The sequence below is a fragment of the Aphelocoma coerulescens genome, chromosome 17, assembly GCF_041296385.1.
Source record: "Aphelocoma coerulescens isolate FSJ_1873_10779 chromosome 17, UR_Acoe_1.0, whole genome shotgun sequence".
NCBI classification, from domain to species: Eukaryota; Metazoa; Chordata; class Aves; order Passeriformes; family Corvidae; genus Aphelocoma; species Aphelocoma coerulescens.
Window position 1 is genome coordinate 6,447,027 of NC_091030.1, and position 27,281 is coordinate 6,474,307.

Consider the following 27,281-nt stretch of genomic DNA (forward strand, 5'->3'; position numbering starts at 1 on the left):
CCATGTGCATTCCTTACTCTATATTTAACAGCTGCAGTCTGTGCTGGGGGCAACTGCAACAGAGGGGAACCTTTGTAGCTTCCCAAATTCACAGCTTGTGAGGGTGGGAGTGGGGGAAGCTTTCTGCAGGGAGAAGAGGGATTTCTCTCCTTCCCGGTATTGCAAAGCAGGTTGCGTTAAAGAGAGACTGCAATGCCAGCATCCCAGCCACGGTCCAGGGCCAGAGACAGGAACAATGTCCTCAACAGGGCTGAGTTCCTCTCCCTGAATCAGCCCTTGAAGGGGAACCAGGAGAACAGGAGCTCCAGCAGGAAGCAGAGCGGCCAGGCCGGGGCAGCCGGTGCCCAGAACACCAACCCCAAGGAGCGGAGACAGTCGCAGCAGCTGCCCGAGGAGGATTGCATGCAGCTCAACCCCTCCTTCAAGGGAATTGCCTTCAACTCGCTGCTGGCCATCGATATCTGCATGTCCAAGAGGCTGGGAGTGTGTGCCAACAGAGCCTCCTCCTGGGGAGGTGCCCGCTCCATGATCAACCTCCTGGGGATAACGGGGCACGGGATCCCCTGGATTGCGGGTACGCTCATCTGCCTGGTGAAGAGCAGCACACTGGCAGGCCAGGAGGTCCTCATGAACCTGCTGCTAGGTGAGTGGCAAACCTCCCTCCCTGCTGGGAAAGCCCAGCCCTGGTCACAATGGACAGCAGCGCTGGGACTCCTCCTCTGGCTGTTCCCAGCATCAGATGTGGTCAGGAAGCAGGGAGGGACCTTGAGGGTAAATGTTGCACTTATTGGCCCTCTTAGTCCCAGGTACTGTGGGTGGTGGATGTCACAAGAAGTTGTCTAAGAGGGATGGAGTAATGGTGGTAGGTGGGGACACCCATGGAGCAGGGACAGGCCTCTGGTCCTGCATGGGGCAGGGTTGTCCAGTCAGACCAAGGGAGTATCCGTGGTGGGAGGGTGGATACCAGCAGTGATGTCTTTTATTTAATCTGTGGTCATCTGCCTTGGTGTTTGATAGGTGGGGAAAACATAAAGATATTAATCTTTGATATCTGGATCAATTCCTGAGGATGTTATTTCCATCCCCTTGCCACTTCTTGACCAGACCCTGGCTCCACGTGATGGAGTCCTGTCACCTTCCCTGCTGCAGTTCTCTCTCACATCCTCCTTCCCTTGGGTACCCTTCTTGCTGCTGTCCCCATTTCCATGTGCTAATTTGACCCAGAGGCTGTGTAGGCAGGCTGGGATGCCTCTGGCTCTCCTGCTAGTCGTTCCTTGCATGGTGGTGGTCAGTGTCCCTGGTTCTGGAGATTGGGATGTGTTGAAGGGTTTGGCTTCTCCATTGTGCGGGGCCCATCCCACCCTGATGTCCCACCAGTGACCAGGATGAGCTCTAACTTGCCTTAGATCCTGGCCCCAACGTGCCCTGGCCATGTATACCTGAGGACCTTGCTCTTCTTGCTCTTCTGCCTTTGGCACAGGGTCCAGTTATTCTATTTTTCCTTGTGACTAATTACCCTCTCCTCTGGCTGTGACCCACTCTGGCGTTTCACCCTCCCTAAAAACTCAGCAATCCCACTTTTGGTTGGTGGGAGAAATTGAAAACATTGGATTTAGACACTTCCTTCTCAGGGAGAGTTTTGAGGGGCAGGAGGGACACTTTTATTTCACAGGCACCACAGGAAAGGGACATCCTGTCTGCAGGGGCTGACTGTGATGTGATACAGCTCAGCAATGTGGCCCCGGGTTTTGGGTTTTTTTCCACAAATTCATCCTTCAGAGAGGGTGAAGACTGAGCTGGACTGGCTTGAAAGGCACAGTGGTAGCTGCCTGTTCTCCCCTGTGCCTTTGGAGGAGACTGTCCTCGTGCTGTGGCATCTCATGGCGGGAGGCCGTGGCAGGGAAGAAGCCAGAATAGCACCAGCGTGATGCAGAGCCCGCCAACGTCAGCAGTTCTTCCAGGGGCTCCTCGGTGCGCGGGGTCAGCCCCTCGCTGGGAAGAGAAGATCCATTTAAAAGGGCACGAGGATGAAATAGTAGGTGACTAACAGGGGCCAGCACAGTTTCCAGGTGTCTCTTGACCCAAGAGCCTCTGATGGGGCTGGAGTCTGAACACTGACCTCTTTGACTCCAAGTTATTTGAGATCCTTGCAAAGAGCTAATGCCCATTTTGGCCTGAAAACAAGGAAAGTTTTCTCACCTTTCTGTTGCTGTATGAGGAGGCCAAATGCAAAGGCACCTCGGGGTAATGTTCTAACTTTATTGAGTGGTGGCTGGGAGAGCTCAGCCCTGCATCACTACCCACATCTCCAGGTCTCCTGAGCTCCAACGCGGTGCCCAGGGGCAAGTTGGGGGTTCTGGAGTCTTGCATCCTTGCCTAAACACACTACTCCCACCTCCCCTCTCCCCCTGCCAAGACAGGAAATAGTTAATTGGTGTGAAGGACCAGTTCCATAGGTCTGGCAGCCTCCAAAGAGCTCCACTGCTCCTTCTGAAAAGACAACACTGACTGGTGGGACTGCCCAAGGTGCCCTCAGCCTCTCTTGTGAGAGCTCCTGCAGCAGGACTTGTGTCACCCCACAGAGCAGATCTCTGCTGTGAGAGTGGCCTTGGGCTGATATTTAAGACTGCAGTCAGGAACTCTGAGTATCTGAGTAGCTGCTGCCATGATACCTGCACTGCTGGTGGAGAAGGAGCCTGGCTGGGAGCCTGGGGCTGGCTCAACAGGTCCCAGGAAAAGTGGGGTCTTGTATAGACAGAAGGTCATGGCACCACTGCTGCATCTGGCATCCTTGGTCCCTCTTGCTGCTGCTTTCCTGTGGTTCAAATCCACTGGGATGTGGTGAAAAGCCCTCCTGGACAGGCACAGGTCAAAGGGAAGGGAACCTCCTGGTGCTTCCCTGCTGGAAGAGGGAAGCCGGGAAGTTGGGGTTGTCCGTGGCACCCCTTCTGTACCTCCCCGGGCTCTCCTCCCTTCCCCCTGCTTCCTGAGGGTTTGATACATCAAGCAGAATTTCTGATGCAGTCTCTGGGCAGGGAGCCAGCCCATCATAGAGCACTTGTTTAGGATTTGCAATCAGGCTTCCAAGGCGAGGAGACAGGAGACTGCTGAAATGGGACTGGGAACCTGGCAGAAGCACCACTGCAGATGGAGGAGGAGCTCTTGACGGGGGCTTTGCCAACACATGTGGGAGCATTCCGGGTGAAGGGGTCTGACCCTGGGCTGCTCCATCCATCCCCACTGCAGATGTTGATTAGCAACCCCAAGCAATGTTTTCCCTCCATGTTTATCATCTGTGATGGAATTTATTGATTCCCCTTCTCGCAGTAATCTTTTCCAGCAAATGCCAAACAGCCAGAGAAGCACACACAGCCTGTTACTGAAAAGATGGAAGAAACCAGATATGTGTGCCCACTGTGAAAATCTCTGCCAGGACATGCTTTCAGGAAGACTGTCTCAGCATCACCAGCCCTGGCTGAGCAAAAGTCAGGGAGAAGGTCCACACCCCTTTGGCTAAATTGAGAACATCACAGCTCAGGAAATCCCCAGGTTATAAAGTTCATTTTATTTGTCTGCCAGTGTTGGAACTTTTAGGACCATTCAAGCTTTTCTCTGCAATCACAAGGGTTTCATGAAAACTGAGGTGCTTAGAAAGTAATTTGAACCTTGCAATTGGGCTTGCAGGGGGAAAGCAGTTATAAAACTTTCAGTAAAATGCCCAGATCTGCTTCAGAACCAGACGAAAACTCCATTAAACCCTGGGGGCAGTGGTACCTCGGTTTCTGATTCTGATCCATCTGGTGAGGATGTGAATCCAAATTTAGTGATTCATTGACTGCAAAGCCAGCAAAGAACATTTGGATCATCGATCTAACCCACGGCAAAATACAGGCTGTAGCACATCCCTTAATTTATTCCTGTTCAATTTGTTAAGGGAAAAAACCCAAACACTCAATCTGATGTCCAGTTACAAGTGAGGGTGAACTTGTCAGAGCCATTTCTGTATTACTGCAGTGGTAGGGATTCTCACAAGTGCTTTTAGTTGGATTCTTCCCTTCATTGTGTCTCCATACCCTTCTCTCTCCAGCTGAACAGCTCTTTCAGCCAACATCTCTTCCGCCTTTCAGTATTTTGGATAGTGCTCAAGTAATTTCTTCACCTCCTATTTATTAAGCTAAACAGATTGATCTCGTTAAACTGATGGTCTTTGCAGATCCAGGCACCTTCTCACTGCGGTGGGGATGGAATATGGTCACTGGGGATGGAATAGGGTAACCCACCCACAGTGGTCACTCCAGTAAAGCCCATCTTTTGTGTTGTGAGCCAAACCACCACTGTGTTTAGTTATTTTCAGTCCAGCTGGGTGCCTTTGCTGTTGGGAGGTATCTGCTTGCACATAGAATTGTATTTGTGCTTGGTTTGAAGTACCAGTAACTGGTTCTGCTGTGCTCATGGCTCTCTGGAATAGGTATCCAAACTAGGAGAAGAGAAAGCCCTTGTCTTCTCTTTGCTTGCAGTCTCAGTGACACTGGTCCCAGTGCCCAGCCATCTCCAGCTGGCTCTGCATCCTGCTTGGAGGGGCAGGATGGCTCTTTGGTGCTGTCACTAAGCATTTATCCCATTAAGTAAAGCAGTGCCTCGGGGCAGGGATGTATCATCGAGCAGTGTGTCAGGCTGGGGATGGGTGAATGCCACGGGAGGGGGAAAGGAGGGAGCCCAGGACCGCCTCTCCACTCCTGGAGGTCAGCAAGAAGGAAGTTCTTGCTCTGTCCAGCCTTCTTCCTGAATACTGACATAGCTTCACTCTGACCAGGAACTAAGCCATGATCTTCTGAAGCATAGTCCCCTGCAGACCCCTAAAAAAGAAGATTATAAATACATATATATGGTCAGAACTCTGTGGTCCCACCCTGGCAGCTTCCAAGCAAGACCAGAAATTGGTGGATTAGGAAGGAAAGAGAGCAAGAAATGCCTTCACCAAGCCCCTCGAGACCCCACTGACCCTGTTCTGACAGTACGGACGTGCTTCAGGTATTGTCATGCTTCTCTTTGGAGGCTGTGTGATGAAAACCCAGACAGTACAGCCCATTACTGGTAAAGGTCACCAGGCAGATGAAATGCCCAGGCAGTGCAGATGAGCTGATCCTGTCGAGCCTCAGGGAAGCCCAGACCCAGCAGAGAGGCCGGGGAGCTGCACGGCAGATGGATCAGTCTGTATGCAGCAGAGCTTGCTCAGCCCAGAGCCTCAGAGATGGTTTGGGGCCAAATGTGTCTGTTTTCTTCCCTTTCATTTTTCCACTGTGAGAGCAGGGATTTTCTGAGCCAGGCAGGGCAGAGGACACTCCATCAGGGAAGGGGAGAGCAGCTCGGGAGCTGGTGCCCTGCGGAACCATCCCTCCTTGGACAACCTGGCACATGGAGGGGGCTCAGCCGCTGTCCCACTCCCCTCCCCTCCCTGCCAGTGCCCACCAAGGTCTCACTGAGCCAGCAGCACGTCTGCCCAGTGAGGTGGAAACATTTAAATGCCAAATAACCCAACATGAGTGACCCGTGGAGGGTGCCAGGCAGAGGGAACAACGCAGATGCCCACTCCCTGCATCCAGCATTTAGACGCAGGTCCTCTTCAGCATTCCTCTTCATCACTCCAGGCTGCTAATCTGCCTCTGTTCTGCCCAGATACAGCAGTTGAAGTCCGTGGCCCTTTGGTGGGTGCCATGCTCAGCCTTCATCCCTTCACAGCTGATGAGCTCAGGCATCTCTGAACAGCCAGCAATGCCCAGCTCTCTCGGCTTCCCTGCCCCCCTTCCTGCCTGCTTCCTCTACAGGAACGTATCTTGCTCACTGCAGGGCAGGCTGGCGAGCCTGCTGTGTCCCTTTGCATGAAGGACGCTCAGTGACAGGCTGGGACTCCTCTGACTGTGGCTGGAGCAGGCACGGGGGTATTTCCAGGGACCTGCACATCTCCATCAGACCCAGGGTCTGATCAGCCCCTCGGGACCAGGCAGCACCGATTTGCTTAGGTCCTGGCAGGCTGCTGGGGATGCTGCGAGCCCTGCAGGCATCAGTGTGCAGCCCTTGGGGAGCGTGCAGCGAGCTGGAATCCAACCCTCGCAGAGCAAACAGCGAAACGTTCCCGAGCCTGAATGCAGAGCGAAAGAGAAAAGAAGTGCGAGGGTTGTTGAATAGGAAGAGGGGGAATAAACATGGGAAATGAGTCATCCTTATGTCTGTCACTCTGGGAACAACTTCCCATTGCCCCTGCCTGCAGCTCAGAGGGGACAGTAGCTGTTTCACTCAGGCAGAGCTGGAGAAGCTGAGCCGGGCTCTGGCCCGAAGGGAGATCCCAGGAAATGGGTGAGTGTGTTTGCCTCTAACACGCCTTGACAGGAGCAGTGGTTGGGAAGAGGAAGGTGGGGGAGTGAGGTGAGTTGTTGGGAGGAGCAGCAGGCAGGGAGAGCCCGTCGGGTCTCCTGCTCCGGGTCAGGATTGGTGGAGGATGGGGTGGGAAAGGGGGGTCAGATGAACTCTCCTTTTTTCCTCCGCTTTGAGGAAACCTCCATGTTTTAACCTGGAGCAGAGAACCAATTCCATCTCTACATGGATGCTGGCAGATGTACCTGATCTGGGTCCACACTGTGAGTGGTGGTTGGAGAGCCTCTGAGCATCACTGAATCAGACTTTTTTTTTTTGCCAGTTTGCCTCTTTGAAAGCAGTGGGGTGTAGATCCAAGCCCAAACAACACTGAGGATGAGCAAGGAGCCCAGCCTTTGTGGGCTGGGCCATGCTCCACCTCATCCCATACAGTGCTGTTGGTGCTGGTGCATGTGGTTCTGGGCTGTGCTGATGGTACCTGTGCTGCTGCCATGGGGTACAGGGGCATTTCAAGCTGTCAGAGCCCTTCTGGGAGGCAGATGAGCCATCCTGGTACTGCTCAGCTCCTTCTCCCCAGTGGCATAAGCCCTTTTCACTGTGCTCCCCCTCTTGCCTGCATCTCATCCCAGCCTATGCAGACCGCCAGTGAAGCAGCCACACTCAGTATTTGATGCTGAGTACAAATTTCCCAGCTCCCAGGACACAGTGTTTCCAAGGGGAGAACTCCAGGCAGCCTGTGTTTTCACTCAGGGCTGCTTCTAATCATCTAGAATATAGCAAATCTATTTTTAGTTGTTGTGGGTTTTTATTTTAATTAATTGCACAATTCTGCTTTCCACCATTTTTTCACCTCCCCATGACCACTTACCCCACACTGCTGCTTGTTCAGCCAAAAAATACCCCCCCCCAAACACCACAATGCCTGATTCATTGGCTCTTCAATGTGTCATGCCATCTGTGCTTTTTGTCAGCTCTTACACCCAATAGTGCCACATTTGGGGGACAAAATGAAATGGCGGGGTTCATTTCCAGAGGAGTGGACCTCTTCCAGCTGCCACTGACTCCACTGGAGAGAGGGTGAAGATTCATCTTTTATTAATGTCAATGAGATAAGGCTAGAAACAGCTCATTTACCAGGTCAGGGAGCTTAATGCCTGTGGGAGATTTGGGAAGTTCAGAAGGAGTAGGAGGGGGCATGTAAGTAAAAAGAAAAATGGGGGGAAATTTACAAATTCTAACTATGGAGCTAAAGAAAATGTTTCTTGGGAATGGTGGCATTTGTCCAGAATTCGCTCCTGAGTGAGGGTGGGTAATCTGGGCAATACAGCACCTTCACAGCCAGTCTTGGCCCTACACGTGGCCTCAGCAGCTGCAGTAGGGAGCACATGCCACCTCCAGCACGGTGGGTTTGAAGCCCAGGCCATGAGTTGTCACCAGCTTGGCTCTGCTCTGTGCACATCTTGTCTGAGGCACATCTGCTCCCACACTGGGAGCCTCCTGAGTTCATGAGATGGGTTCTCTCTTCATTCCTGGGTATTTACCTCCCTGTTTTCCTCTCCCCATGTGCTCAGCTGCAGTTCTGGAAGGCTGAGTCCAGCTTGTGACTGTTTCTGATCCCGACCTCACAGGCTGGGCTCTGGAGAGCCGCCTTGTCTCATCCAAGCAGCCCCATGTGTGTGAAGTCATGTGGATCTTGGCTGCAGGAGCAGATGAGGCCAAGGGCTTTTTTGGCTTTCTCCTCTTTTCCTCCCCCCCTGCCCCCAGCACTGCACCCAGGTTGTTTTTCAGCTGCGGTTTTGATAACTTGTTTATATATAAACATCCCAGCTGGAATCTGCCTCTGTCCCTGGAGACGCTGCCTGGCTCCAGCCTGGAGCAGACGATGTCCCCAAGGGTGCTCACACCATCCGCAGCCTCTTCCAGCCATAAGGGATGGCAGCAGAGGTGGCACCTTGGGGTCAGAAAGGACCTTATGGTGGTGGGGGACATCCAACTATTTCAATTTCTCTTAAATACAAACTTTGGAGTTTGATTTGGTTCTGCTGACAATGGTTCAGGTTTGTCCTTGTGCCCTGCCTGCACAGGGCTTCTCTCTGCTCACCTCTCCGCTCCTAATGGGCTCCTAACATTTGGTGGTAGGAGCAAGGCAGATAATTGTTTTCTTTTCCTTATTAATAGATATAAAATGCCTGCCGAGGGGGCTCACTTTCAGCTCATTTACTGTGCATCCGATGCCAGATGTTGCTTTTTACAATACCAAGGTGATCTCTGATGCGAAAATTGTTACATGCAAGAAAATACTTGCTCTTTGTTTTTGTGTTTTAGGGACGTTTTAGATGTTAATGTAGGATTTGGGGATTGGATGGTTTTGCATTGGAAATCTGAAGGATTCTTTCACTTAACACCAGGTCAACAAGGAAATTCCTGATCTTTTTCAGAAAAATGTGAAAGGAGCAAAAATGGGCAAGAGCTAATCCTTCCTTTGCTTGTAAATACGGTGCTACCTGGATTTTACATCCAGTGATGCCTCTGGTTTAAATCCAGTGCTACCTGACTCTGGGGGAATGGCATGATGAAAAAAATGCTTCAAATTAAAATTTCTTGCTCTTCTCATCTCACCCTCAGTCAGGTGGCACTCTGCCATCTCTGCTGTGCTTGTGACAGCCCCGAGGGTCCCCAGAGAGCAGCCAGTGCAGGCTGGTGCATCAGCTGCAGGCTCCCTTCCACGGGCTCCCCTGGGGCTGTGTTTGCTCCAGCCTCCAGTCAGGTCAGCCTGAAGGATTTGCAGGGCTCTGTGTGAGGGACCAGGGAAGGACGGAGCCAAGGTGGCCATGCTGATTTGCAGGTGGCAGGTGCAAGGCTTGGAGCTTTGGGTTCAACAGCAAGAACAGTCCCCAGTGCAGAGACACCCACCTGCAGATAGCACCGAGGGGACCCATGATAAATTTAACCCCTTATGTGCCTGATGCTGTGCCCACCTGAGGAGGGAGGGTTTGATGTGCATTAAGGGTAGGAAGGAAGCGAGCCGAGGTCCAGGCGGGTATGTAGGTCATGGGATTGCAAGGGAATAGGGCTGGGGATGGGGCTGCTGGGCAACGGCACTGTCTGTATCTGTTCCTGAAGGATGGGCCCTTGGCAGCACCGTCGGCAGCAGTGCTGCCTGCTGATTCACCCTGCCAGCGCCGGCGGCAGCAGCAGGAGCAGGAGAGGGAAGGGGAACAGCAAAGACCCAGCACTGGGAGAGGGCCACGGGACCCCCATACCTCGGGGACCGGGGCAGGGCAGGCTGCTGGGGCTGATTCATAAAGAAATCTCCATAAAAGGAACAGAAAGTGCAAGGGGAAGTGACAGAAAAAGCACCAGACGGAGGGATCTTTGGTGGTTTTTTCTTTTAACGGCAAATTAACCCCCGGTTTTAATGCTGTCATGCTTTCCAATCTTGAAATGTGGGCAAACGAGGCTTTTTGCTTTCTGTGCATCATTTGATGAAAATCAAAGCTAGCAGTACTGAAGGCCCATTTTATTCATCTTCTGAATGAAAGGATTATTAAAACTGCTCTTTGGCTTGTTCTCCATGCCCTGAACACCTCCATGCACACATGCCTGCATCCCTCGAGTTGCCCTGACATCACCTTTGACCATAAAAAAATACTGCCAGTGCAAAATACTGATGGACAATGGTGAACACCACACGTTGCTGAAGCATATGGCACTTATGCTCTGATCCATGGGCAGGTTTGGTGGTGAATTTATTGAACACCATGGAAAAGACTGGGATCTGTTGAGGTGCCCAGACTCCTTCTGGAGCTGTGGCAATGCAATGGGTGCTGACTTCAGCAGGAGCAGCTTGGGCCAGAGTCTTCTCTTGGCAGCGCTGGCGCATAATCTCTCCGATGCTTCTGGGTTCCCAAGAATTTGATGAGTCTGGGTTCCCGAGAGAGCATCCTGGAGCTTTGGTTTCACACAGTTCTCATCCAGGGTGAGATGGGACTGGAGGGAAATGCAGCCAATGAGCTCTGAAAATCATCCCCTGAAGCACTTTGTTGGATCAGGGCTGCGGGGGGGTCATTTGGTGGGGTGGGGGGTTGGGCTGGGGGTGATTTAGGAATCCGAGCCTGAGCAGAGCCGTGCACAGCGGGGCAGCCCTGTAATGGTCAGCCAGGCCTGGGCTGACAGCATTTGACCTTAACAGGGAGCCAGGGTGAGTGGCTGCTCCAGGGCTCCACAGCCTGTGTCTGAAATCCTTCTGTCCCTTTCTCCCCCCGGCCGGTGTGTCAAAAAAGAAATCAGCAAATTGCAGAAACTGCTCTGCTGAGTGCTGGGGTCCTGGTGGGCTGCAGACTTCCCCCTGCTCTCTCCCTGTCTGCCAGCCACATCCAGCAGGATCTGGGCAGTCCCTGGTTGTCCTTGTCCTCCTAAACCCATCGCTAGTGCTACAGCCCCGGTGCTGTGACCAGCCTCCTTGCCACCTGCAGCCTCAATGCCTTTGTTCAGGTGCCACCCATGAACCTTTCCTCCATGTAAGCCTCCTGCTTCTTGTGTCTAGCCTGGATTCCTGCTACTGTCCATGCCAGGGAGGAGCTGGTATTCAGATCTTTTCCTCTGCTCCATCTGCCCTCCACAGCTCTGAGACCCCAGGGCATGACCTGTTGGGCAGAAGGTCCAGGGAGGTCCTGCTGTCCCATTTCCCAAGCAAGATGGCCTGCAGATGAGGGAGAAGAGCGGCCTCCTATACGGAGAGGGTTTGGCCAGGATAAATACCAGCCCCTTCCCAAAGCAGTGCCAGGGGCTGGGCACACAGGGAAGGTGGGTGAGCAAAGCTGCCGTGACAGCTCCTCACTTCCCAGCTTCTGCCAGGTGCTGAGCAGGCAGGAGGAGCTGCCTCCCATGTGCCGTCTCATTTCCCATCCCCACCACCGCTGCACTCCCATCCATCCTCCTGAAACCTTGTCATCTCTCAAGGAATGGTCTCTACCAGGGCCTGGGAACCAAACAACTGGCCCCTGGCATTCCTGCCGAGGGAGCAGGCTGTGCTCGTGATGACAGATACCTTCTTGTCGTTGCTGCGGGGAGCTGAAATCAGCACTCTGACTAATTAGGAGGGGTGGGGAAAAGCAGATGAGGGGATTAAAGAGAAATAAAATTGATGCTAGGAAATAGGAATGACAGTACCTGTCGGCTAGGACGAAGCAGGTGGGCTGAAGAGAAGGATGATGTAGACAAGTGCTGATGGGTTTCACTCCTGAAGCTGTTAGGGAAGAAAGGTGGTTTGGTGGAGAGAGCTGCAGCTGCAGGGATGGTCCTGGGCCATCACAAACCTGGGTGTGCTGTGGCTGGGAGGTGTCTTACCCTCAATGCATTTGCACAGGGAAGGGGGTGTGTGGGGTGACTTGCAGGGAGAAAGTCACAGGGAGCAAGAGGTGAGCAGAAACAAGAAATGACTTGTGAGTGTTTGATGCATTGGCAGAGGAGGAAGGATGGGTGCGGGCTATCTAGGAGGATGTCGCCCACCCTCCAACACACCGTGGTGCTGTTTTTAACACAGAAGCCCTTTTTTTCGTTATTGCGTAGCTTTCCCCTTGGCTCACTGGTCCTAATGCTCTTTTCTTAGTGAAATCTGTCAGTGTAGTGCGATCCCCTGGCTGCTCTGGGCAGGAGGAGGTGGTGGGCTTGGGAGAAGACAAGGGACAAGAGTAGAAAGTGCTGTGGGGCACCTTTCCTCCAGCAGGCTGCTCACTGCAACCTGGTCACCCTGGCACAGAGCCCCAGGCAGGGACCTTGCTGCACGAGGTTTCTAAAGCACAGGGTGGAGGCAGCAACAGAACACCCAGAGTGGTGGTTTGAGGGCCAAAAGAGTTTCAATTTTAGCTTTGCCAGTTGCTCTCTTCCTCCCCAGCTGGATCGCTCGCCTCTGCCGTTTGGGGTTCTCCTCTGTCAGATGGGGACAGTGGTATTTGCCTCCTCTGTAGGTGAACTGGGAGGGTTAATCAACATTTGGGTGGTGACCTGAGGATGGAGAAGTTGTGTGCAGCTGCACTGTGGACGTCTGGCCAGAACCAAACCTAAATTTTTATTTAAACATTATGACAAACCATTAATGTTCTGCCTTGAAAATTTCCCTCAGCTCTGCTTCTGTCTCTCACCGTTCCCTCTCTGTCTCCCTTTTTGCAGCCCTGCTGCTGGACATCATGATTGTGGCAGGTTTGCAGAAGCTGGCCAAGCGGAAGGGTCCGTATGACATCAACCCTGGCTTGTTGGACTACCTGACCATGGACACCTACGCCTTTCCCGCCGGGCACGCCAGCCGGGTGGCCATGCTCTCCAAGTTCTTCCTCAACCACCTGGTCCTGGCCATCCCTCTCCGCATCCTGCTGGTCCTCTGGGCCCTCTGCGTGGGCTTTTCCCGCGTCATGATCGGACGGCACCACATCACAGATGTTCTGTCTGGCTTTGTTTTCGGCTACTTGCAGTTCAGGCTGGTGGAGTTGATATGGATGTCTTCCAACACATGTCAGATGTTGATATCCATCTGGTAAACATGGAGGACTTGGAAACTAGAAGATACTTTGAGAGTTCCCCTCCCAGTATTTTCTACGTGTTGTCTGTTGGAAGCAGTTGTAACTTCCATGAGTAGTGGTGTTTTTTAATGTTGCTTCCCCACCTTTAAAAAAAAGTTTATTGTAATGGATTGGGTTTTAGCAATCAAGGGCCATACCTGTGTTATGGCTGTATTCTCAAGCTGTGTTTGGACAGCAGCCTAATTAAGCTTTACAGGTGAGAGAAATGAGCTCCATGTCTGCCTTCTTTAGGTGGTTCACATTGGCACCTTGATATGTCCTCAGGATGGGCAGTGCCTGAGAGCTTCCTGAGAACACATTCGTTAACTTATTAGAGGATAAATGATTTTGGCCACAGTGCTTTTTTTTTCTTTTTGTAAGCCCAGCAGTTGTGTCTTGTACAGAGTCAGGACACTGCTGGCACTTTACAGATAATAAATAATCATAAAAATCCTGCCCTGTTTGGTTCTTATCATGAGGGAAGGGAGAAAACGAACCCAGTGTGGCTTTGAGATATACATTCAGCATGGAGCAGGTCCTGCAGTCTTGCTGCCCAAGGGGATGCAAACTTTTGCTTTGGACGGGGTGGGCCTAGATGGTGCTCAGGACACTGAAGGAAAATCTGTTCTGTGAGGGTGTGTGAGGAGTTTTTGGTCTGGTAGGGAACACACGATGCCCTGACGTGGTGCTGTTTCTTCCCATTATTGACAAGTGGCCTCTTTGAAGCCTGGTGGATCCTTATCCAGGTGATGGCCATGCTCAATGTGCTGTCTCTGAAACAGATCCCCCCTCACAACTGCCATAAGAAAATCCTGTATTTTGAATGTGCCAGTTCTCTGTGGTTTATCTGTCTCTAGAAGACAGTTTGCTATTTGGCAGGTGAGGGATACTATCAGACATAGCACCTTCCCTGACTGGATGAATCCTGCAAAATGGAGGGATCCTGTCATCCCTGTCCTCCTGTGGATCCCAAGTGAGGAAAATACACCTGGCTTGCAAGGCCAGGAAGGAGTCAGCTGGGTCCTGTGCCATCATCTTGCCCTGCATGTTGGGAAGCCTCTTCCTACAGGGGCTGGTGAGAAGAAGACATTCAGCTAATGACTGTTGTAAGCTGCTGACATTTGTTGCTCTTTGATGATTAATATGAAAAGAAGCTAAACAGCAAATCTATCCCTGGCATGTGTCTCCAGCTGGGATGTCAGTGCAGAGCCCTGGGAGCTGCTGGCTTCCCGCGCTGCCGGCTCCGAGGCTGGAGCAGGAGCGTGGTAAGGAAGGCATCCATGTCCTTTAAACACAAGCCTCCCACAGAGCTCACGGATGAGCTGTCCCCTGGGAAGGGCTGTCACTGAGTGTGTTGAGGAAAGGGGAGAGCTCAGGGTTGTCCCTGGAGGCTGGTGCAGCAGCAGGCAGAGCAGCGTGGGTGGTGGGTGCTGTCCTGCTTCCCTCCTGCTGCTGCGGGTGGGAGCAGCGATGTGCTACCCTCCCATCAGCATTTTCCTTTGCCTCCTTTCCTCCTTCTCCTGCAAAGATTTCTGTGAAGAAGTGAGCTGTGGTGCTTTTTTTTCCTTCCAGGCATTACTACACACAGAGTTTATCCTCACCCCTAGCGAGGATGGAGCTCAGGTTCTGAGCTCTGATTGTGGGTGATGCACCGATGTGTAGCTGGAGATGACAGGTTCCTGAAGGGGCAGGGAGCAGGGGATGCATGTTCCCCCATGGCTTTGTGGGAAACTCTCGCTTTGTAGCTCCAGAATTTATTGAACCTTTGCAAATAGACTGGATGATTCTACAGTCGTGTCACCTGGTCCAGGTTTCCTTGCACTTGTGTTGTCTTCTCCTGGTATATCCAGGGTGGCAGGATGGCTTTGTAGGAGTTGCTCCTGATCTTTGCTGGTGTAATCAGGAGAGCATGGCCTGGAGAAGCTGCCACAGTGGGTTAGATCAGCTGAGCTGGTCTCGTCCTAGCACATGGTTGCAAAGCAAGGCAGGAGAGCAGGAGGAGAGGAGCTGGAGTGATTCCCGGGGGTACGTTGGGATTCACAGGCCGGGGCTTTCTCCCACGCAGGGTTTCTCTGGGCAGTCTTCCCCTTTAGCCCCCCTGCAACCTGTGCCCCTTCTCTCCTGCAGTACTTCAGTGCCCAGAGCAACTGAAGGGAAGGTTTTGGGAGACTGCCCACAAGGTGAGTGTGGATTTGGGCACAGAGGCACCAGGAGAGGTCTGGCAGAGCCTTGCCTCAGCCATGGCTGCCCTCCCAGCAAGCCAAGACATTCCTGATCCCTCCCTCCCTGCCTGCCACACCGAAGGTAGCGCTCAGAAACAACCAGCATCGCTGTGGAGAAAAGCAGCTTCTGTCTCTATAGCAACAGCAAGGGATGGTGGGTGCTGTGTCCCCTGTCCCTGTGAGCTGGAGCAGGGCACTGGGGCTGCTCTGTGCAGATGCTCACCATGGCAATGTGGGGAGACAAAAGGACAATTGGTTTGAGCTCCTTCAGGATTGTCCAGCAACGTGTTTTGCCTGAACCTTCAGATCCAAACTGAGCCACACAGGGCTCAGCCTGTGAGGCTCGGGAGGAGGAGTGGTCCTTCCAAGCCAAGACCTGTCCAACCAGAAGGAATGAAGAAGTCCTGACCATGGCATCTTCTGCCTTTCAGTTTGTCTCACAGATTAATTAAGAAAGTGGCCAGGAGGAGGCAAATACAGTGTGTGGGCAGTCCATGGTGCCACTGGGAGAGAGTCCCAGGCTGCTGTGACAGTGATTTCGTGTGTGATCCTGCAGGGGACAGTGAAAGGCCCCTCCTCCCCTCACCCTAATGCTGATTATGCTCAGCAGCAAAAAGAGATTTTAATTTATTAAATTAAAAAAAAAAATAAAAGGGTGCCAGAGCCAGGGCAAGTAGCAAATCTGGATTATATCTTTGGGCATATGTGGCAATCACGCCTGGGGTGTTTAGTTCTCTCCTTAACCTAAGCTGGTGTTTTTTTCCTGACAAGCTGTTTTGTACGTTTGTGGCTGGGGCTGTGCTGAAATGAAGGCAGGACAAATCCTTTCCCACATCAGGACTATGCTGCCCTCCCTGCCATGGTGGGGTCTTCTCTGTTGTCCATATCCTTCCCAGGATGAGGCAGCTGAAGGGGAGGGAAATGTGGGAGATGGCTGGAGGGTGGGTTGGCAGATTTGAGGATTGAGGGGGGCATTAGAAAGGCCTCCCAGCAGTAGCACAGGTGTGGCTCTAGCTCACCCCAGACTGGGTTTTCTTGGGCAAACACACTCCTTTTACTCAGTCAGGATGTTTCTGAGGAGGGTGAAGGGACCCATGGGTTTATCTGGCTGCCAGAAGCTCAGTGCAGCAGCCCCGGCTCCCGTCACAGCCCTGACACTGCTCCCTGCAGCACCAAGCCACACAGGATGTCCCTGGCAGCCACGAACTCACTTTTGGGGCTCAAAGGTTTCATCCCAGTTAGGGAGGATCACCTGCATGGCATTCAGTTAAGATTTCCTATTAAAGTGATAATTAACCATGAAATTTCCAGGCTAAGAGTTTAATATATTGGGCAAAGCCTAAGGAAATGGGATGGTGTCTCCCCTTCACATGCGTGTATCCCAGAGGCTGCTGCCCACAAAAGGTACATGAACACAGATGCCTTTTATGTGGTTTTGGTCACCTGAACTGGAGATGTGGCCAGTTCTTGCCTCAGGACACCAGACTTCAGGCAGAGACATGGACATGGAGGCTGCAGGGTGGGAGCAGGTGACCGAAGAGGTGTTTTTCTCTGGTGTTGACCCAAGTGCCTGGCTGATGTGCCTCTGTCTGCATACAGTGCTTTATTTAGGGGTGATGCTGGGGCTCTGCCCCCCAGACAGGCAGGGATGGCGTTGTTTTCATTCCGTGCCTCGCTGGGACCCGGAGCAGCAAAGATCTCCGTGCTCGTTCGTTCCCCAGGACGCAGGAGTCAAAGCGGATTAAAGGTCCCTCGGCTGATCACATTTATTTCATTATTTGAGTGAAATCCCTTGTAAATGCCGCCTCCCTCCATTTTCTTATTATAAAAATAGAAGGCACGAAAGAATTGGAGATTTAGGAAAAGTTAATCACAGGAGTCGCTTGAAATCCATTAACCTCACACAGCCTGAGCGAGGCTCATCCGTGCCCGAACCCTGCTGCAGGGGGGACATGCTGAATGGCCCGGGGGGCAGCCCCGCCAAAGAAGAGCTTTCCCTGCAAAATACCTGGTTCTTAGCAGGCTGGGTGGTATTACAGCCTTTGTTCACAGTCTGGCCATGATGAAGTGCTAATTGCAGTGTTGGAACAAATTGGCTCAAGCTCCCAGGCGGCTCCAGAGCTCTGGGCGAGCGGGATCACGTGTGGGAGCCCTGCAGCAGATGCTGCTGGCCAGCCTCTGGGCTCAGGGCCATTGGACATGCCAGTGCTCTTCCCATTACCGTGTGGTTCCTCTGAGCCTCTCTGGAGGATGAGACCTGGGCTTTGCACAGGGATCTCCCCCAGTTTTTCTAACAAATTTCAAACAGGTGCAGCTGGTTTCCACTCCCCAGAAACTGCCCTGAGTCCTCATCCCTCCAATACCCCCACACCCTTGGGACTCTCTCTGACTTCCTCTCTTCTCCCAGGACCAGCAGTTTTGTGCAAGACCATCAGTGCTGGTAAGTCAGACCTGCAGAAATTAATTAAATGAAAAGCAACGGGAACAGAAGCTGAGAGCTAAAATGATGGATGTTCATGAAACACTTGCCCAGAGCCCAAAGTGCTGTGGGCATTCGGTGATGTTTGCTTCCAGCCAAGGAGCTGTGCAATAGTTAAACAGACTCAATGCAGTGGTGATAAGAAATCAGTCTCTGGTATCTGGGTGTGGGTCCAGAGCTGGTGCCCTCTCTCCATTGGGATTTGCACCTTGGAGCTGCCAGCACTGGTCTGTCATGGATTGCTTCTCCTGGCTGTGAGGGGGTTTATTTGCTTTAAATCCTAAACCTTGAGCTGTGTATTAATAGCACAGTAATGCATTGCTTTTGTGTCCAGCACAAGCCAGGGGTTATATAAAACACAGATTAATGGGAATCAGCAAAATACAGGAGCATGTGGAGGGATGCTGTGAGAATGCCTTGGAAGATGGGGCAGGAGGGAGGTGGCAGGTCCAGACAGTAGAGAAGGTGGCTGAGTGGGTTCAGAGCGCTTCCTGGCAGGATTTGCTCCAGTAATTGTTCTGCAGCCCCCGATTCAGGCCATTTCCTGAAACAGCGTGTGTGCGATCAGGGGTCTTTTGTCCCTGGGTGATAACAAGAAGGCAGAATGGGGGTCTGGGAATTTAAGTGGAAACGGCTGCTTTTTGGTTTTTTGGTTGGTTTTTTTTTTCCTTTTTCTAGCTGATATGCATCATTTCTGCAACTGCAAAAAAGCAAACAGTACAGGCAGAAAGATGAATGAACAAGCAGTCGTCTAAAGGAAAGGCATATCTTTCACTCGGTGGTAAATGAACCTCCATTCCCAACATGGCTCGTTTCTTCTCTCCCACCACAAAAAGCAAGGTGATACTTGGGTTAAGAAAGGCTGAGAATTCTCAGAAGCTCGTTCCTGCTCTTGCTCTTTGGTGATCGGTGGGAGGTTGGTGCTGATTTCCAGAGAGCCCATGCACAACCCAGAACAGCAGTTCCTCACATTTGGGCAGAACAGTTCCCTGTTGCAGACTCGTCAGCCCAGAAGCATTCAAGATATGCTGAAGGACAGCAGGGATGCTGATCCAAACCCCTCCTGCTGCTATTCCTCAGAGCAGGGACAGGGCAGGAGAGAGGGAAAGCAACAGGTTTTTGGGCACCTGCCTCTGATGTGACCTTCCCTGGGAGAGCATGACCTCGGCAGCTCTGGCCTCCCCGACGGGAAGATGCCTCCCACCCCGGGAGGAAGGCACAGCTGGACTCCAACCATCAATCACATTCCGCCGGGAAGAGCTTGTATGGGTTGTGGGATTCCTGGTGGGGTGACTTTTTTTCAAAGCCTCCTGCAATAACAGCAACCGTTGCTCAGCTTCCTTTCTAGATAACCTTTTTCCTGCTGCCCAACATGCTTATCTGCTGCAGACAGGCTGGCAAGATGAACCGGAAAGCTGATACCTTATCTTTCCCCCTCAAGGAGCCTATTTAAGTGCTGGAATGTGTTGAGATGGTTAATGATTGTTAAAATCCAAATGAGGAACATGGACCTAAGGACAGGTCCTGCTGGGAGGGAGCACTTAGTCAAAAAGGAGACTTGAGAGACTACAGCCTTTCCAGGCTCTTCTATCTTTTATCTGCCAAAAGATGCATCACCTAAAATGTAAAATACTTGTTTAAAACTAAAAGGTACAGACTGGGTTTCTGGCTAATCTGGGGGTTACCACTGCAGGCTGCTCCCAACTCAGTGAGGTTTGCCATGTCCCTTGGATATGGTTTTATCTGTGTCTCAGTTTACTCACTGCAGGAAATACACTGCTGTGGGTCTGCCCTGCAAGGGATGCAGTATGTGATTCCTCACTCACCCTTTAATCTGACTGCTGTGGGAAGCAGTAAGATGCTCACACATTCATAAAGGTAAATAGGATTGGAGAGCTATCGGGCTAATTGAAATGAACGGGGCTCAGCGGCTCAGACAGCCTTACACAATGAAATGAGACCTCTCCAGGGACACAGGAGTCAAGCAGAGCTTCAGCACTTCACTTATTTCACCCACTGCAAGTGGCAGCTACAGCAACAGCAATTGTAGGCACCAGGATTTGAGCACTGTGACAGGAGAGGGGCCAGGGAACGCCGGCATGGCCAGGGTGATGTCTGTAACAGCTGCTGGGGATGGGTGACACAAGCTTATTTTGGTCCTGACCTGGGTGAAAAAATAGCTGTTGGAGATGTTGCCAGCCTGAAACACTGCCAGAAAGAGCTGGGGTGCTCTCCTTCCTGATAGGCAACTGTGTCCCAGCACACCCGGGGGTGTGGAATGGGGAAAGGATGGGGAAAGGGGAGCAGGGCCAGGCAAACCCTCACACTGCTGCATTGTGTGGCCCTAAGGAGCTCTGGAAGTGCTCAGATCCCAGCACACAGAGCAGCAAATGATGGGAGCTCATGTGCATATGAGGGGTCCTTGACAGCACCCCTGAGGGCCAGGCTCAGACCTGGGGATGGTTCTTTGCCACTCCATCTGCTCTTGGGCTGTGTTTGCTAGAGAAACTGTTCAGCTGCAATGCACGCTGCTACCATGGGCTGCTGCATCTGAAAGTTAATCTGTTCCACATCACCGACTACTTTTCCATAGCGATGCATAAGGAATCACCCCGGAGCAGACCTCAGCCTGTCTCAGCCAAGAGCTTCAACAGAAACACAGGTGATCCTGTGGCAGCCAGGATTCAACAATGTGCTTTTTGGGAGGTCTGGTCCCATCCCAAGCATGCTAGAGCTGCCCTAACCCCTAAGGCTTTTCATCCCCTGCAAAACTCTTGAAATTAGACACTGCAATGTGCATGTCTGCAAGATCCTCCAAATTCTCTTTGCATCTTATGAGGTCCTTGGCTCCATCCTTTTGGGTAGGAGCAGGACACCAGCCTCAGTCACAGCCTTTTTGGGGGTTGCAGAGAGGACCCTGCAGGGAAGCAGGATGGGAGGCCTGTGGTACTAATTTTTCTCTCCATGATGGGATTTGATTACACTGATGAGGAACGGGGCTGTTATGGCTGCTATGTGCTGGCATAGCTGATCAATCCCGTGTGTCTCTGCCCCCGACCTCCTTATTTAATTCCTTTAGGACAGCTCTTGTATTTTTGGGGACGTTGCAGCTCCAGTCCTCACCCTGCATCTCTGCCGGGTGCAGTGGCTATCAGGATGGGGCTGGGCTGCCCTGCAGATAGAACAAGGCCAGCTTAGCAGTTGTCCCTGTCAATGTAAAAAGCAGGAATGAGGGAGATCCATCTGAGCTGCTCGGCGCCTGTCTTGTGATCCTGAAACCCAAGAGCCCCCCCTGACTCAGCAGGTTATTAATAACCCCCTGGCTGTGCTCCCACCGCAGTGCCTGCCAGCCCTGGCACCGCCTGGCTCTCCTCCATGGTGAAGTGAGATGCACATCCCAGGCAAGGGCAGGAGCTCCTTCCCGACAGCCCCCACACCCCATCCCCACCCACAGGGCTGGGCATGAGTCTCATGGAGGGATCTGGAGAGACCCAAGGCCTGTGCACCTCCTGCAGCACAGGAGAGGCTCCTGCTAAAGTCAGCCTCATTGCATCCTTGTCCCACATCCTCCGGTTTTTATATCTAAAATCAATCCTGGTCCAGGCTGCAGGACAAGTGAGTTTGGCCTCCTGGAGTGTGGCATCAGTACTGCCACCTACCCCCTCCCCAGGCTGGGGCACACTGGGTGTCCCCAGGCTGCTGCAAAACCTGGTGGCACTTGGCCCCTGTGTCTATTTGAACAGGACAGGGTCTGCCAGCCACTGAGCGTCCATCTGTCTCAGCTGAACCTTTTCTGTGGTCATGGCCTTTGCCTATGCTCCTCTTCCAGGCTTGTGAGGGCAAAGCAGATGAGCCACAGGTCTCTTGGAGACAAGGTGGGGGGAAAGAATGGCACATTCAACAAAACTGTGGTGATGATGCAATCTGACTTTGGTCTATTCCAAAGGGAGCACCCGGGCTGCAGGCAGCTTCCTGGGGGTCCCTCAGCTCTGGTGGTCCCTGCCAGCCCTGGCGTGCACAGACCAGAGCTGCCCAGGTTTCCTCCTGTCTGGGGAGGGCCGTAGCACACCCACATCCCCACCACATTACACACAACAACCCTAGCCCCAGGGGCTCAGCAAAGCTGGGGGTGATTTGGTGTGAGGGTGAGTCCGGCTGTGTTCACCAGGGCTGCTGCTCGCTAGCCAGGTTCATTGGCACTCCTGGGCAGGTTTTAAACAGCAAAGTGGACGTGCCCACAGCACCAAGAAAAACCCGCTCCCACGTGGCGAAGCATCTACTCGACACCTCGGCCGCCTCTTTGAGCACCAGCGGTGAGTGTGAGCCCAGCGCACCGCGGGGTCTGTCCCCCGACACAGGGAGTGGAGACGCGGGGAAGGGGCTGGCCGCTGCCGGGGGCCACCCTCCGAGCCCTCCGGCCACCGGGACACGCAGCAGCCGGGACTGGGGACAATGGGGAGAGCGGGGCTCGCCCGCCGGCGGCTCCAGGCTGGGTTTGTCGCTCCATCTAGTGGGGACGCGGCGGGATGTCGCCGCCGCCCGGGATCGCGGCCCCGGGAGGGCGGCCCGGAGCAGCCCCCGGGACAGCGATGCCCCGGGCCCTGCGACCCCCGCCCCGCCGTGACCCGGGAGCTGCGCCTTGTGCCCCCACTACAAGCCAAAGTCCCGTGGGAAGTTACACCCCGAGCCGTGCGGCCGTTCCCGAAGGGACAGGGACGGAGGGGCAAGAGGAGGGTGGAGCTTTTGGGGCAGATGTTGTGTTTTTCCTGAGCAGAGGTAATTAGCACCCACTGAAATATTTAGGAATTGTGTTAATAATTAAAGAAGAAGCTGAACTCAAAAGGGACCATGTGTGATCTCCTGAGATGGAAGGGACAAATCTAGTCACGAGGAAAAAAACACTCACTAAAGAGTAGAGTTATTTCATGAATTCCCCAAGAAAAAGGAAATGCTGCAGCTCCAGAGGCGTTCCAAACAACGGCCTTGGCTTCGGGGCTCTGGAAGTGCATCCTGCAGCCTGTTAATTGCAGTTTCCATTTCTGTCTCTGCACGTGTGCAGGATTCACACGCTGGCCGGGCTGTGATCATCCCGTCAGTGATCAGAGCCACGCTCGGCAGGGACAGCAAGAGCTGGCTTGTTTACAGCAGGGGCTAAAGCTCTACCAAAATCCACCCATTTTCATCAGCTTCAGCGCATTCAGAAGCAGCTGATAGTTCCCTTTGTCCGGGTGAAGCAAGATATTTTTGATCTGTGAAACAGCAGATGTCTCGCTACACATGGAGGGGAGGAATCAGATTGCTGTGATGGAAGGTTGGAACCATGACCCCAAATGTGTCCGTGAACTCACATCCTGACCGCAGCTATGGTCATTATGAGGGTTTCAAGGTAGCAAACAAAATTATTTGTTAGTTTAAATTTGGACTGATCTTCAGATTTAGAGTGAAAGAAGTTTGATATATTTATGTTATGAATTGTCATAAGAGTCAGACAGGTTGATCTAACACTGGAATGTTTTGACTTTCTCAGAAATATTCCTTGTGTTTTGAGATACACCTTTCAGGACCCTATGTTAAATAACTGGATCCCCTTATTTGTCTTGGATTTTTTTCCAACCTCTTTGAAGAAGGGGGCTTTGATAGAGTAAACAGACATGTTAACTAAAAAAAACCCCAGGTGCTTCTATAAGTGTTTTCCTGTGTACTTTGGAAGTGAGTGTTGTATTGAAAAAACACCCAGGTCTTTGCCTGACAAAACTTTAGTAGTTGCACCTCCATCTCCCCGTTTTCCCCTCTTTTCTGAATGTGCTGAAAACTCAGCATGTCACCAACCATCTTTGGAGTCTTTTGAAGAACACAAGCTGTCACATTGTAAGAAAGGTGTTTGATGTTTCTTGATTTTTTTTTTCTTGAACCTCTTGCTATTTAAGCAACCAAGGTTGTGTGAGGGCTTCCAAGTGGATGTAGCAAGAAAGGCTGGGCTTTAAAAGCTGCCTAAAGAACAGCCTTGGTGTCTTCTGAACAGCACAGGCAGAAAAATCACAGAGCCAGGATGAGCAGAAGCAGTAGACTTGTTTTGCAGTTATGCATAAGGAAAAACTGAAGTCATGGCCGATGAAGTGCCTCCAAAATACTTGCACTATCAGGCAACTGGTATTTGGTTTTTGTTGCAAGCAAAGCTCAGTGCTCAGGCCAGCTGAAAGCAATTCACTTCTCCTTGGAAGAATAGTTTCTTCCTTTTAATCAGCTCTGTTCTAAATGATTTCCATTTTTAGTGCCTTAAATAGTCATTTTGGTTTGTCCTTCAGGCAGCCAGCATTTTCTCATGAAGAATGGAGTGGGTCTGCAGCCTTTTAAAGGACAAACAATAGCCTGGCAAACAAACAGTTCCATGGCATCTTGTTTTCATACAGAGCCTGCAACTCCCATGGACTGCAAAGGAGTAAAAACCAACAGCTCTACCTGATCTAGCAGCTAGAAGAAGTGGTAAGTAACACAATTATCACAATTAACCCAGTTTGGAGTAAAGGCCAAGATTCCTGGGTTTTCATACTTTTTCCCCATTCCCAGTATTTCATACTCTATTTCAGTTTAGACTGACGAGAGACTCCAGCTTCCTCTCTCATCAAAATACCTCTTCATACTTTTTAAAAAGCTTCTCTATTGATATTAGGTCTTAAATAAGAGGGGAAAAAATCTTTTCTATTTGAAACCCAATGTCCCTTTGTTCTACTTGAGGTCTGGCTTTCAAAACATTTCCTTATATTTGGATAACAGAGCCTAATACGTGGGATTACAGAGAGCTGCCAGAGCTACTCATGTCTTCTCTCCCACCTCTCAAATATGACAGCTCAACTCTATTGATGTTCTTGCTGACTGGGTTTTGGGTCCTAAGGCCCTGCTCACTTAGTTGCAGGCTTGAATTTCCCTGTAGCTGTCTCAGATGAGCTAATGAAGTCAGTGCAGGCATGAGGCATTCTTGATTTAGACACAACTGAATTTGAAATCATTTTCATGCTTCAGGGCATAAACAGCTCCTACTTCATGGAATTATAAAGCATATTCTCCCGTGGACAGGTTATTCCACAACTGACCATAGCGTGTTTCTCCTGCAGCAGCTGATGCTGGCTGCTCTGAGACAGAGGGAAAACTGGAAGGACTGTGACCTGACCCACTAAGGTAAATGTGTATTTTGTGGTGCCAAATGGCCTCTGGATGGGGAACAGAGAAGGATCGCTTTGCTTTTTCCAAGTGTGTTGTGGAGCTTTGTGAATGACTGCGAGGGCAGTAAGGCCCTGTCCTGTGGTGCAGGCTGCCACTTACAGCTGAACAAAGTGATAGCAAAATGGCACAGGAGCACTGGGCCTGTAAATCACCTTGCTTGGTGCAAGGCAGGGGCAGATTGATGGATTCAGAGCGAATTTTTGTAGAAGCTGTAGAATATAATAGACATTCCGTTGTTTCTAGGAGGCCTTATACCAGAAGATATTTCTGTAGGTGCATATGCTATACTAGGGCAGTAAGTCCTCTGTAATGGGTATTTTATATTTGGCAGGATTTCTCACTAGTGGAAGGATGAAGCACACAGCAGGATTTCTGCTCTCACTTGTAATTAGTCCTGCAAGGAGGAAGCAGAACATTCCTGAGTTTGACACTCTTGTCCAGGAGATAATTTGGTAAGGTCTCTGGAACAGGTGAAAAATCAGAGTGGGTGAGCTGTTTTTCCAGAATAGACCTGCACAGAGCTATGCACTGAACTTCATCCAGATGAAACCTGTTCTTCAGTCTCTGCCCAAACCTCTTCTCATTGTTGACACTCCTCCTTCACAGTCTGTTGTGGGTCTAATCCTACCAGTTCTCACTTTACATCAGTTGTTTTGGTTTATACACAGGCTGGTGAGAGGTGGTGCAGGTATTTTGAAGAGCACCAGAAGAAATTCCTCACCTTATACCAAAGTCTGATGGTGTCCCCATAGACCACACGTAGTTGACGAGGATGTAGAGGAGCCACACTCTCTCCTGTGGTGGTAGAGACAAGCCCAACTTTGAACAGTGAGGTGGTAGAAAATCCAGTCCTAATGCAGTCCTGAGCCAGACTTGCAGAATTCCAGAGCTGGCCGTGGCACACTGCTGGGCACAGGTGGAAAAGTCAGGAGCTCGTGGGCACTGCAGTGTGCACACCTGGTAATGAATGTACAATTCATTTGTCTTCCATTTGTTTACTTTGGCCTTTTGATCGCCACAACTGTTTGCATTAATTTTTTCTTTAATTGGTGCATCTCTTCCCTTGGCACTGGATCGTTGCCTTGGAAATGCACAGGAGACCTTTGGAGAACTGCTTATTACAGCAGCAGGTGTGGATAGTGCTGACCTGGACAAACCTGTGTGAGTCACCTGCTGATGGTGAGGGTTGTAGGTGTCTGAATGAGTCACTGAAAGTGAGGGGATCCCATATTCCTGATCTCCCGAAGGGAAATGTCAATGCCATTGACTTCTTGTGACTGTGCACCTGTAGCTGCTCCCGTGGAGGACAGTGAGGTTTGTATGGGCAGGAAGCAGGTTAGAAGAGCTATTTGTGTGTACTTGTCTGACCAATGGAGAAAGAAAGAATTAAGTGGACTAGACTAATGCCCCACCTGCCAGTGAGTTGGTGAGAGCAGGAGTTGGGAATGTCGGGAAGGAGGGTGGGCTCCTGTAAGAGGAGAAGTGGAGAGCATTGTCCTACTGTCTCTGGACAGGCAAAACACTTCTAGAAAGATGAGATGAGACACCAAAGGGGCAGGAGTGAATACTTTGATATGCAGAAAAGGACATCTGACAACCAGATGATGGTTTTCAGCAGTGCTGGTGCATCTCTTGGTAGCTCAGTGCCTGGCAACTTCAGTAGCAGCGCAGATCAACTGTAGGGACATCCCATATGGCCCAGAAAGCTGTTCATGCATTTCTTCCCTCTGCATTACTCTTGATGACTGTTTGAGATCAGACATATCTCTCATGAGCAGTGATCCGGGTGCCCGGCCTTACGCTGTTCCTGTAACGTGGAGAGAGGTGGGAATTGTTCCTCCTGAGACATTGCCTGCACTGGGGAAATGTGCTGCAAAATTCCTCTAAAGCCACCTTCCCTTCATGGGCAAGGGCATGTGGGGTGACAGCATATGTCTGGTGACCTGTGAATAAGCTAGAGTGCATTTGCATGAGACCAGCAATTGCCCAGGTGCTTGTCCAATATATATAAATATACATAAATATGTGTGTGCACCAGTTTTCTGAACTGCTGAACAGTCCCTAAGAAATAAATGCACGTGTACCTGCAGTCTGGCCTTCTGTCACCAAATGTCACACTGACAGACACCTGTGTGTGTTACAGGACAGGGAAGGAGAATTAAAGAGAGGCTGCTCTGTCCTTGGGTGCAAGGAGACCACATCTCCAAAGCTATAAAAGATCCACTGGGCAGAGGAACTGCAATTTGCAGTAACTTTTACAACACTATCTTTAGTGACAATTTCTTGCCAGTGCTGCTGCTCGGGTTGTGTCGACCTGAAGCTCTTTTCATCTGAAGCAGGGACTGTGTTTGCCAGTGAGGCTACTGGAATTTTATGGCTCTGTAGAGTGTTTTGGGAGAGGAGTGACTTCCTTGCTCCACTGCATTCATT

At 51.4% G+C, this 27,281-nt stretch overlaps 1 protein-coding gene and 1 long non-coding RNA gene across 2 annotated transcripts; both read left to right on the forward strand.

Annotated features, from left to right (window-relative positions):
- PLPP7 (phospholipid phosphatase 7 (inactive)) lies at positions 1-13,383 on the forward strand. The gene is made up of 2 exons (XM_069031773.1): positions 1-643; positions 12,544-13,383. Exons 1-2 carry the CDS (start codon positions 193-195, stop codon positions 12,906-12,908), a joined length of 816 nt encoding a protein of 271 aa, XP_068887874.1. The 5' UTR covers positions 1-192; the 3' UTR covers positions 12,909-13,383.
- A 3,021-nt stretch (positions 13,384-16,404) lies between these two features.
- On the forward strand, positions 16,405-26,892 carry LOC138119771 (uncharacterized). The gene is made up of 6 exons (XR_011155613.1): positions 16,405-17,459; positions 17,559-17,591; positions 18,309-23,016; positions 23,936-24,113; positions 24,705-24,806; positions 25,183-26,892. It is a non-coding gene; the product is annotated as an uncharacterized lncRNA (long non-coding RNA).
- Positions 26,893-27,281: the final 389 nt, after the last annotated feature.